Source organism: Rhagoletis pomonella, unplaced genomic scaffold, assembly GCF_013731165.1.
Source record: "Rhagoletis pomonella isolate Grant_MI unplaced genomic scaffold, Rhpom_1.0 Rhpom_scaffold_00013, whole genome shotgun sequence".
Classification (NCBI taxonomy): domain Eukaryota; kingdom Metazoa; phylum Arthropoda; class Insecta; order Diptera; family Tephritidae; genus Rhagoletis; species Rhagoletis pomonella.
In genome coordinates this window covers 18,778,573-18,791,488 of record NW_023458567.1, presented here as the reverse complement: position 1 = coordinate 18,791,488, position 12,916 = coordinate 18,778,573, and the positions used below count along the sequence as shown (strand labels likewise).

The window sequence follows — 12,916 nt, the reverse complement described above, 5'->3', positions numbered from 1 at the left end:
AGATTTTAATGTTTTAAAAACAAAAAAGAAATTGTTTTTCAATGTATTTGTATATCAAAACATTTTGGTTTATAATTGATGGAAATGTCCAATTTGCGCAACTAAGTTCCAATTCGGCATTTGAAGTGGTTGCGCATATTGGACTTTTCCATCAGTTATAGTTCAGAAATAAAAGAGGCTGATGCTTTGCATTAATGCAACTTGGAACTGAGCCATATATATATATCGAAGAATTGATAACCTCCTCCTATTTTTTAAGGTCGGTTAAAAAACAAAATTGGTTTAAAGACATATATATAACAGTTAGTCTTCTTATTTTTTATGAATTTGTGTGCTAATATGTAGGGCACTCTATGAAGGACCTAGCGAAAATTTTCACGCTTCAGTCGAACTAAATGATTAAAAGGTATTGTAAAAATCATTTTTTACTCTTACCAAATCATCGGAATTCAAACGGCTGTGCACCTCCAAACAGATATAGTATTCCCAAAAATTAGGCGGTCGCTCCTGCTTGAGCGCATACTTTTTTCCAGTCTTATTATTCACACCACTTTAGTGAAGATAGCATACAAAAGAAGTAATAAAATAACTTTATTTTACTTTAAAATTAATAATTTTTGCTTACCAGTAAACTGCGCCGTAGGCCCCCTCTCCTACTAATTTTAACACTTCAAATACAGCATCGTTGACCTTCAGCTTGGTTGTATTATTTAGGCGCGAAACATGTCCTACCAACATGCAAGTCGGCAATCCGGCAATGTAGTTGCTAAATTCGATTTGCTCTAAGAAGGCATTTTGCAGATAACCATTAAAAGGATTGACCTGCGGATCTTCCTTGTTATTGTCGATAATTTGAGCTGTTGCATTCAAATCCACTTCGCGATGCACGTAGACATTCTGTGAGGGCGTTTTCGGAGAGGGTGATTTTTCATTCCAAATATGTTGTTGAATTTTCGGTGTCTTGGGCGTGTGCTTAAAATATATACTCATTTCTGCCTCAGCTTCATCAGCTTCAACGCCATCCTCGGGAACATCAATTGCTATTGGCTGTGTAATGCTCTTAGCTGATGTTTGAAAAGTGGCCAATGGTTGTGGTATTTTACTCTCGCAAAGCGAAGATTTTGTAGCTGATTGTTGTTTTGCCGACATAGTTTCTGTAGAATAACTCGTACGTTTTTCTTGCTGCAAATTGGATTGCGATAATACGTTTGGCGCATTTGGCGGAGCTGGCGGCAATTTTACTGCCGGTGGCGGTGTTTTAAAAACATTATCTTCCTGTTTTATGTGCAATGAGTACTCCTTAATTGGCGTTGGCGCTTGTACGGTATTAAGTTCGGTAGGTGGCAACAAGGTGGAATTCTTAATCATGCTGATATTTGTGGAGAACATAGCGGTTTCCGCGTTCAACTCGAAGGACTTTTCACCGGAAAGGCGAATACTTAGCGGATTGTGAGGTATACTCGTACGAGGTTTTTGTTCTAGGAAGAGTAGTCTATTTGGCGTTTGAGCAGCGCTTGTTTTGGTTTCTATATTGGTGTTAACGTCCGTTAGCATAGGATTTATGAGGTCACTCGCTTTTTTCGAATCATTAAAAAAAGTTAGACGTGTACTGCTCTTTTTTGCGCTCATTCTATTACCAGACGGGCCTTGAAAGCCAGAGAAGTCTTTCATATACGAATCTAAAAACATTAGAGGTTTCACAGATGGTGGTGCTGGCGCTGGTGTTTTCGGCTCGACAGCAAGTTTTTGTAGCTCTTGTGGATGTTTCTTTGCACTTTCCCGTGCTGGGGCTTCCAAAGCCATTGATAAATCTTTGAGGTATGAATCGTTAATGTGTATTGTCGGATTCAGATTTTGTGAAGCTGCGTTACTGTTTGATTTATTTGATTCTGTCTTACATTGTAGCCACAATTTGCAATTTTCCAAAGGTTGTGACTCTGGAACAAATGAAAAATCATTAATGCGAGAACTTCCTAAGTCTAGTTTGTTGTTTTCTTGTATTCTTTGCTGAGCTATTTCAGGTTTAATTGGGAGAGGTTTTGTTGTTGTCGTTGATGTGACTGTCGAGGTAGAGAGCGAACCATCTTGCACAAGTTGGTTTTCATGTACAATGGGCTGTGATTCCATAACCAACGAAAAATCCTTCAAAACCGAATTGCGGATCTTTGTTTTCTTGACTTCCTTTTCAGTTTTCTCTTCTTTATTGGAAGAAGAGTTAAATAGTTGTTGCTGTCGTTCAATTTCAAATGGTTGTGACTCCATCACCATAGAAAAATGCTTAAGGTAGGAGCTACCAAGATCAAATTTAGCTCTTTCTTCGTCGTTTGTTGTGCTTGGCGCCACCATTTTAACAAATTCAATTTCTTTTTGACTTTCCTTTTTGGTGGGCTGTGATTCCATTACTAGCGAAAAGTCTTTGAGAAACGAATTACTTACATTTCCACTTGATTTCGTTGCTTGTATTTCGGTAAGCTTACTTTTGGTAGCAGACCTATGCCACTTATTATCAGATTGTGGTTGTGAGTCCATAATTTCAGAGAAATCTTTCAAGTAGGAATCACTTAAGTCCGATTTTGCTTGCTGCTCCTGTATGTTATTTTGTTCCGCAGCTTTCCTTGCAGCGGATTGATGTAAATCTTGCGATTCCACTCCCAGCTTACGTTTTTCTAAGTTCGTATCAGTAGTTAATATAACATTCGTCGAACACTCTTTCGGTTTTGCATTGGCATTGGCCAGAGTATTTGTCCTGGCAGCAATGGCCTCCGGTTGTGGTTGTGACTCCTCAATAAAAGAGAAATCAGGCATAAACGAATCGCGCGCGATTACTCTGTGTACAGCTGGCACTGAAGGCCCCATGGGCTTTTGGGCGCTCTGAGGTTTGGTGGTAGAAAATGAAAGAGCATCTTTCTTCAATGCCCCTTTATCTAGTTCATCCTCGAAAAGTGCTGGGCCCTTGAAGGCCGTTAAAGCACTCTTCGATGAAGAGTTGGTAGTCTGCGGAATGAAGAAAACCAAAATTGTCATATAAAATAAGGACACATACATATACATATAGACATATGTATGTATAATTGGAGATACAGATCTCCAAGAATTATGCATTCTATGAAAAATAATGAGTATGGTATGATCACTAACTGGACTTAAATGTTAGGGAGATCTAGCAAATTAATAACACCCTTGTTCTAGAACCCGAATTTTCGTAGTTCGTAATTCGTAGCTACGTTACGAAAAACGAAAAATCGACATGCTGCAACCCTTGCGGAAAAATGTGCAGCATTGCCAGCTATCAGTTGTTTTTCGAAGTCAGCTGTATGAAGGAAAATAAAGTGGAAAGGAATTAAAAAAACACTCATCATGTGCTTGTTTATAGTAAAATTAGTTGATTTTAAATATTTTGAGGAAAATTATGGATTCTGATGCATTTGCAGCAGTGGAGTAAGAGCGCGCTATGGCAATGAACTCGGAAAGGTATGCGGAGCTGCCGGGCATAGTAACCATGGGCGCATCCATGTCAGCTTCTGGTTGAATTGTTGAACCACAAGCCAGAACTCCTCCTATGCCTGAAGAACTGGCTCTCAATCCAGTTAATGCAATAACCGCTTCCAGCCCATTGAAAACATGCATTTTGTTAGGTCCACCACCTGTTGCGCATGCTTCTGCCTTCGCCGCGCTTAGGGATTGTAACCCTTGCGTTTGGACCCAACAACCAATCAAACCAACCAAAACAAAATCATTGTGCAAATAACTAAACCGGACCCAAGTTTCTCGATAAGGGGCAACAAAGATTCTTTTTTGCTCCTTTATATAAAGCAGTGGATAAAAATATACGTATATTCGAAAGGCAAATTTATCTGTTTAAATAAACAGAACTAATATTTCCTGCAAACACACATAGATTTACATCTTTTATCTCGCCTCCGACACAGATTTGTTTTCGTACAAAATTACGCAAAAAAGCTTACTCGTTCGTTTTTAGGCATGCCATTGTTACGAATTTCGAAAGTTCGAGGATACGATTCGGATTGCAGCATATCATTTCTACGATTTGAAGCAAAATCCGAATACGGAAGTGTTGCAGAATAGGGGTGTAAATTTAATATCTTAATTGCATAGAAGTACTATTTAACTTCGTTATCGACATTGTAATTAACACGCATTGATCGATCGTGTCGGAAAATGGAAAACATTTGAGAAAAAACAATTTTAGTTTTCGAATTTCATGATAAAAATACATATCATGTATCAGCATGGTACAATTATTACAGGTAATGGTGAAATTGAAAACATATATCTGTAGATGGTGTCAAATCTTTCTTCTCCCTCGTATTACTACACCTGGTATAATTTCACCATGTTACAGGTATTGTCTTCCCAGAGTGCGCATATTCCGATCTGCCTTATTTGAAAAACATCATTGTTGCTCGGATTTAGAATTGGAGACATTAAAAAATGTGAAATTAAAGCTCAATTCAAGACCTATCTTAAAGAAAAACGAGCTCATCTCGGTGAAAATCGAGTGGTGGAAAACTAAACTAAAATACGACAAATTGACAGATCTGGCCCACAAATTTTTTAGCGCTCCACCCGCTAGCGTCCCAAGTGCATGGCTGCCACCTTGGCTCAAACAGTACCATTTTTGGCTCTATTTTACTTTTACCACACTGTATAGGTTAAGCACTCGTTCAATGTTCTAATATTGCTTAAGTAGATTATAGCTTTAAGCCTAATAATGCGAATGCGAATGTGAAAAATATGACATTCGAAACATCCCTAGTATGTACAATGAACATAAATTTCTTTTAATCAAAAAATAAAACAAAAAAGTTTTTCCTAATAGCGTTCGCTCGGCAATGAAAAAAGCTTCTCATAATAATACAAAAAAATACAACAAAAAAGTTTTCCCTAATACCGCACAATGGGGCTGCTTCATACAAGTGGGTGCTCAAAAGTCTGTAACCGGATTTTTTACCCTGAAAACTACGAAGACACATCCAAAACGGAAATATAATATAATTTTTATAATGTTATTTCATTATTTTGTGTACTAACACTGTTCAACAAATTTTTTTTCTTGTTAAATTGAAAAATATGTAGAGAAAAATAATAAACCCAGATCATCCACTATTTCCAATAAGTCACTTCGTGTTCTAAACACTGAAAAACTAATTCATTGTACATTGATAATTGTAATTATGGTAACGGGCCATAAAGATTACTTAAAATAGAAACAATAACAAAACAGTACAAGGCACGATAAAAATTTTATTCGTCTATATAATCATCAGATTCAGGTTGTGTATATTCAAAATTCTCTTCTAAAAGCATGTCTTTTACTTCTGGATCAAATGATTTTCTTTTTACTGTTTGTAAAGGTCTTAAACTCGTAATATGAGGATCAGAAGAATAAAGTAGACGATGAAATACATCTTCAAGGTTAGCTTTCCTTGAAGTTTTTCGGCTAAAACGTTCACGACACGCTTTGAAATCTTTATTTCGTGATTCGAAAAAAACATGCGGCAGTTCAGAGAAGTTTCTTCAGATGGGGGATTAATAGCGTCGAGAACTTGTTAGGCTTCACTGCGATTTCCACTAGCTCGCAGGCTCATTTGTGCTGCGAACGTTAATTGTTCGTGGGAATAATCTTGATGAAGCTAGGACGTTTTCCTACGTTTTGACTGGTCACTAAATTCTCCAGTCTTTAGTGGGCCTTCCTCCTTTAGGTATCTGATACCCCACAAATTGACAAGTTTTTTATAACCACGCTTTTTCCGATTCATAAAATCTATTTTTGTGTCTACTGCATCTAATCCATTTTAAGGTCATGTAGCCCTTGAAATTGCGCAAAAATATTTGCAACTTCTTTCTTTCCGAAGCAGCTGGTTTGGCTTGAAATATATTGTTCCACAACTCTGAACTTTCATTGTAGTAATTTAGACGGGCTTTTAAAAAATATTTCACACAAATCCCGATTTTTAATGGATAAAAGGGTTCCGTCTGGAATAATGTTAACAGTATTGAAATAAAGAATAAATACATACGGTATATACCATTCTCTTCCATTTAGTTTGAATTTTTCTTAAAACACTCCCACTTGGAACATATTTTTGATAAAATAATGACCAAATGTGCCTGACAAAATTTAATAAGTTCACGTTAAAACATATTTTTCTCAAAAATGCGCAACGTTCTTGTGCAAATCTTTTAAAAAGAAAAATAAGTCTTAGAAAGAAAAAAACGAATTTAAAAATTCACTATGAAAAAAAAATGTGTATTCAAATTTTTTCCTTATATCTCAGAAACCATTGAAATTATGGGCGGTATTGTCACTTGCGAAGCGAATGAATTTGGCGAAGCGAACGGTTTGGCGAAGCGAACGGTTTGGCGAAGCGAATGGATTGGCGGACGCAACTTAAATATACATTAAGAGTGTTCTCTTTTACCAGCTTGTGCAAGTTCGTTGCATCGCGAACACTTTTAATACCTTCTCTTCCTTTTAATTCGCTTCTCCAAACCGTTCGCTTCGCCAAAATCATTCGCTTCGCAAGTGATAATACCACCCTATGTAATGATGTAAAGTTGTAAAACAATCAGCACACATTGCTTATTCAACGACATAGTTCCTTCTAAACTAATAGTAACCTTAAACATAATAAGACAGCCTTTAATAACACATATGAACTCGCTTTCGATATCGGAAAAAAAATTTTCTGACTGAAAAGTTAACTTTGAGCTGTTGTACGCGGCAACTGGTAATAGTTCGGAACCTAATGTTTATACACGAGATTTGCTACTTTGTTATGACTCTGCTGGTATATATTTTTGATCTTAAATACCAACTTTCGAAAAATGAGTTTTGAGCATCGCCCTCTATGAAGAAGCCCCAGTGTGTAGCGTTCGCTCGGCAATGAAAAACGCTTCTCATAAAAATACAACCTCCGTTCGGAGTCGGCATTATACTGTAGGCCCTCCCCTTTGTGTGACAACATCAAGGCGCACGCCACAAAATCGGAAGAGAAGCTCGGCCAAACACTTACATATTGTGCAAGCGCCAAACTAGTATTATTATATTTATTATATTTTTCCCCCTCTCTTGTTTATTTTTTTTTTCATGCTTAAATTTGAAATTGTTTTTTTAAATTTTTTATATTTGTTGGTTTTATTCCCTATTAAGCATATAAAGTGGAACTCGACAAAGCTTTAAGGTGTCCACCACATTTCAGGTTTTTAGCACTTTATTCAGCTAAACGTTTATATTGTGACATGAGCGCTGAAAGCCGTAATGTCTAAAGAGCTTGATGTGGAGTTCTACTCTTATAACAATTATGTAATCACAACCCTACCTGCTTTTGTATAGCTTGCGCTGCCTTCAAGTGCATTACGTCTGGTGTATCGGCATCACAGTGACGTTTAGATGCTGGGGTACGTGCCTCCATGCATTCCTTAAATGCAGAAACTTCATACCTTGGGTGCAGTATACTTTTCCCAGGCGGAGTCTGTCCAAAAAACTCAAATGAATCATCCAAATTCGAACTGACATTTTTAATAGCTGGCAGTTGGGGTGGATCTAGCGCAATCTTCGTATCAGTTTTTTCTGCTTCCAACTGCATCATTGCAGTTGGTGCTATGGGGATTTTAAGCAATGTTTCCGTCTTGTCTTCCTGAAATTTAACTATTGAGCGCGAATGCATCAGCATTTTAGGCATAGTCTCAGTCTTGTCCTCTTGAAAACGTAAACTGCGTATAGCATATCCAGCCGCAGTGTCCTCTGGCTCATCAATGCGCGTAAAATTGCCAGCTTGTTTAATTTTGAGCGGCTCAGTACGATCATCTTCGAATATAGAAAAATTTAAAGCGTTAGCTGGTATGTGTACATCGGTTTGTAAACGAATATCTGCCGGAGTTGCTGCCTGCGCAACAACGGTGGTAGTAGCAATAGTTGGCAACTCTTTATGAGCCATCTCATCTTCAGCTGCCCGAGCTATATTTGCGGCCTGTGTTGTTGTATTACTTTGCAGACTGATGTTTTCCATGGACACAACCACTTCTGGCGGCATGGTGGACGATTCACGTGATCGCTCTTCTAGTGTTTCTAACTCAGTATGTGGCATTATGAGGCGTGTTAAAACCTCACGTTCGCCCTCCCCATCGGAAGTACTACTACTGGACTTTGTTGTCGTACCACCTGTTGTGTGAGTGCCTTGAGTGGTGCCATGCTCCGAGGTTTCTAAAATGGTTGATAGCTGTTTTACCATTTCTGGCGAATACTCGGATGTGCCTTTGAGAGCATTTTCCTGCTCATCGACATTGGGTTCAACTGCAGAGGGAAACTCTGGGCTGTCCAGAATTTCTGGAGGATTCGGAATACTCTTCAAAACTGAACCAAATTTGCGTGGTGCACTTTTTTGCAGCATCTTTGGTGTGCTAACCGATTGCGATTTGATAAATATATTAAATGTTTGCGTTGAACATGTTTCTTCAGGATCATAAACTGCACCCCCCACAGCCCCTTCCATGGCACTTGCTATTGGCTGTGTCTCAACTGAACAAGTTTCAGAAAAAATTTCAAATCCGAGTTTATTCGTGGATTGGGCTTTCGATGCCGTCGACCCCAAGGAAGTTGAGTTAGGCAATGCAGGAGTTTTGAACATAAAATCTGGGCCACTTGCAGAAGGCACCTCACCATGGAAAATTACAACTTCTTTGGCCAAATCAGCGGCCGGCGCTGTGGGCGTGATTGTACTAGTTGTATCTTCGAATATTTCGAATGGCAGTTCGGATTTAGTTGCAGGTACAGGAGGCTCATTGATATTTTTAGTTACTTCCTTTTTATCCATAACTGCAACAACCGGCTCGATATCTTTAGTTTTTGTCTCAAGCTCCGTAAATTCACTAATGTGTTTTCTTTGTGTCGCAACTTCATCTTCATTATTCTTTGTAGCTGTCATAGCATATTTGGGCGCTATGGATCTGCGGGTGGGGAAGAAACTTTTGCGTCGTTGAACACGTTCGCTAATTTCGCATGATGTCTCATCCATATCAGCGGTCATCAAAATCGTATCATTTCGACGTAAGCGTTGGGCCATTAACTCTTCTACTTGGTACTCAACTTTCTCTTTTGGGTTATACATCTTGCCAAAGCATACGACCAAACTTTTTAAATTTTCTGGCTCGAAATAAGTATCTGATTTACCCAATTGTTGTGGTCTAGATTTTTTCGCGAAATTGGGATACTGGCGTATATTGAAATCTATACCATTAGACCAATAAGGCTTGCGCTTTTCAGTAAATTCATTTGATATGCCGCGCTTTCGAAAGAAGCGATATGCTAGATATTCCTCTGGCTGAAATTCTACATTAGGTCGAGGGTACATATAACATTTATTATATTTGGGAAGCGTTCGTGAATCTGGTTCATTTTCAATAGTGACCGGTGTGATCCATTCTTTTTGTGGTAAGTTTTTACTTTTAAAATTGGGAGGATATTTGAAAGGCTTATCATAATTACGTTCCCCTTCTGTGATCGGTGGCTGCAGCGGCTTGGTGAATTCATCGTCTTCATCTTGTGCCATTTCAACGTCTTCGTGTATACTAAATCCTAAATCGGTATTAGTTGGAACTTTGGCAAACAGCTTTCCTGGCGTTTTCTTATCATGAGCTTTATTCCATGGACCAGGTTCCTTACGATTTTCCTGATTGCGTGCTGCATCAATAATTGAGCCGGCAACCGATTTAGGTTCTTCAAAAGCCGCAGTTTCTCTTTCAGTTTCCGTCGTTGTAGCTATGGCAAGCGGCAAGTTTGGGTTGGCATTTTCGTCATGAAATACTGGAACCGGTGCGTTGCCTTGTTTGGAAGAGCAGCTACCTGTCGTCTACAAAACATCAAACATTGAATTACATAAAAAAATAAAGTATTAGTTATTATTATTAAAAATTATATTAAAGTCGATAAATAAAATAATATAAAATATGTACAGTGCCGCACTAAATTATTGGCACAAGGTATTTTTTACAATATATGCAACATAGTTCATACTAAACAAAAAACAAAAATACTTAAGTACGTTTGTTGTTTTATGGCCCATTCAACTAAATTATCGAACATACTTTGTATGGAAGAAACTGCGTGATAAAATTGTCAAAAATCAATGCGATTTTTCACCAACTTCAAACTTGCACTTTGTTATACCAAAATTTATTGGGATATAATCCTACATAGATACTAGGAATTTTTGTAGAAAATCTTATTAAAAAGTTGCAAATTTGTACAAAATTTATTAAATATCCCCGAGTTTTGCACAAAATTAAGAATATTTTCTTTCTTGTTGAAGTTTTAACTATATTTTTATAAAAAATTTGTCGAACAAATTTAATTAAAAAATTTTGCATATGGGCATTTGCAACGGTCGCGAACCGTACGTTCGTATACTTTTGAAGTTCAAAAAACAAGGATAAATTTTTATTTATTTTTGTATGTTTCGCGATAGCATTTTGCTAGGTACATATATCTTTGATGCAAAAGGCATGATCTTTCGATTCTTATTTTTCAATGTGTTAGCGATAGACATACGGTTGCGGAAGTACGAATAATGGAAGTCGCTTTTGGCTGTAAATTTTATATTAAAGTGGAACAAAGTAGCTTCCTCCTAATTGCGTGTTGAAATATGTATCTCTATTAGTTTTTTTATTTATAAGCTTAAGAAGTACCATCATTTTTTATAACTTTCATAAACATGAAATTGTATTATAAATTTGGCCCGATATTTGTAAGTACCAGAAGAGGAAGATATACATAGATCCACATAAATGATTGTCAAAATGATAAGAATGTCGAGCTGAGGCGATTTAGCCAAGTCCATTTGTCTGTTTGCTTCGCAACCTAGTCCTTCAATTTTCGAGATATCCGACTGAAATTTGGTAAGCTAGTGTATTTTACAACGCTTTTATCAACTTACAATGCTGTGTGTCCAGACACCATTTATAGCAAAGTTTCTATACAACCTAGTCTCGATATCAACCTCGTCGGTAGGTATCATATCAAAGACATACAATTCGACTGTAGAGGTAGATGTCGCCTCGCCGGAAGTATTTAAATATTGCGCCTAAAACTAAGCACTACATACGCTACAGCGGAAATGGACGACACGCTTTTGTTGTTGTTGTAGCGGCACTACTAAGCCCCGCCTATTTCGGGTCAACATTCAATCATTTTCGTCAAGCTCAACTAACGGGAGGCCCAGGAAACCAGCTGTTTCAATGGGGTCGGGCCAGAGGGAGAGGGGTGTTAGTTGAGTCGGATTGAGCTGGCACGTGAAGAGATGGTTGGTGCCGTGAGGGGATTCTCCACATGCCGGGCACTCATTGGGGATATTGGGGACGAGTCTGGACAGGTAGCTGTTGAGACAACTACAGTATCCAGACCGTAATTGAGCCAGGGTAACGCGGGTCTCTCTTGGCAATTGAAGCTCCGTTTCTTCTACGGGTGGTGATTGGGCTCCAATTACGGCATTCATAAATCGAGAGTCAAGGTAGGTGGTGACTGACTCTCTATGGATGTCGTTAATGGCTCGTCTCTATGTCGTCGGGTCCAGTGGTTGGTCTACGCATTGCTGGACTGCGTCCCTGTATACGAATAGGTGCCCCCTGACGTGCCTCTGCGGAGGCTCCTCCTGAAGCAGAGGTCTGTTTGGGTGTTCGCTTCTGTGGCACCCCACCAGAAATTTCTTACAAAACATTTTGTTGTATTCCCTTACGGGGCGCACTTGGGCCTCACTGTGTAGGTGGTGCTCAGGCGTCATCAGAAGGCACCCAGTCGCTGTCCGGAGTGCGGCGTTCTGACACGTCTGTAGCTTCGTCCACTGCGTCCAACTAGTCCCCGGCGTCCAAACTGGCGCAGCATAGTTTAGAACCCGCCGGCCAATATCCTTGTATGTTGCCAGCAACGTTTCTTTGTCTTTGCCCCAAGTGCCGCCGGCGAGCGACTTGAGGACCTTGTTGCGCCTCTGTACTTTATTGACAACCAGCGTCTGAAATTGCTTTCATTTTTCTTTTTAATTTGCTTCGACTTTGCTGTGGCTGTGAGAATTTTCAATGCCAACAGCAAAGGGAAAGTAAAAACAAAAAAAAATTAAACTGTATTGTCGATTTGCTGCCAAGCGCGACAGTAAAGCGACAGCAGTACGAAGAAAAAATGCAATTCGACTGTTGCTGTGCTATGAAGACCTTTACAGCACGAAAGCAAATCTACAGCAAGAGGAATTTCGACTGTTGCTGTGCTGTCAAGTTCTTCGCAGATTTCTGAACGACTGCCATATGTAAATATGTATGTATGTAAATATGTACTCATGTCTTTCATCACACAAATAAATGCACTGAGGAGCAAAACCGGAACAGTAATACATAATGTGAATTTTCTTGCAATATATTCGCAATATGAGAAAATTTTTTTATAATCTAGTTTCGGAATTCACATTTCCAATGTTTATTTCATCAGAAGGCCCTAATAACAATAATTAATACAAGCAGATAAAGAAGAAAATTGCAAAAAAAACGTAGCAACTAGTTGTTCCAGTTTTGCACCCGACAGAAAATTTTACCATTTGCTTGACTTTTAATAAATTGGCCATAACCAATTTTAATATTTTAGCTTTTATGGTCATCTTGGGATACTTTCGCACAGGTTTTAGACGAACTCTGTTGAGAACGCGCACCGGTTTTCCTCAACGCCATGCCCAAGGTCTTGCATGCGATTGGGCGAATTTTCGCAATTGAACAGTGGCATTTTCAAATAATTCCATAAGTTTTCTGTTGAATCAATTCTGGGCTTTACGCAGGTCACTCCATGATTATAAAAACGTGGGATTTATACCTATTTTGCCCCAGAGTCGGAGGATATTTCGGATCATTGTCCTGTTAA

General features: G+C 38.6%; 1 protein-coding gene across 1 annotated transcript in view; it reads right to left on the bottom strand.

The window, feature by feature from the left end:
• LOC118748389 overlaps positions 1 to 10,713 on the bottom strand; it is a 16,455-nt gene extending 5,742 nt beyond the window's left edge. Inside the window, exons 1-4 of the mRNA XM_036482760.1 lie at positions 10,708 to 10,713; positions 7,344 to 9,872; positions 626 to 2,994; positions 436 to 550 (exon numbers count right to left, since the gene is read on the bottom strand). Coding sequence (XP_036338653.1) covers positions 436 to 550; positions 626 to 2,994; positions 7,344 to 9,872; positions 10,708 to 10,713 — 5,019 coding nt within the window. The remainder of the gene's footprint in view (positions 1 to 435; positions 551 to 625; positions 2,995 to 7,343; positions 9,873 to 10,707) is intronic.
• Between the last annotated feature and the right edge of the window lie 2,203 nt (positions 10,714 to 12,916).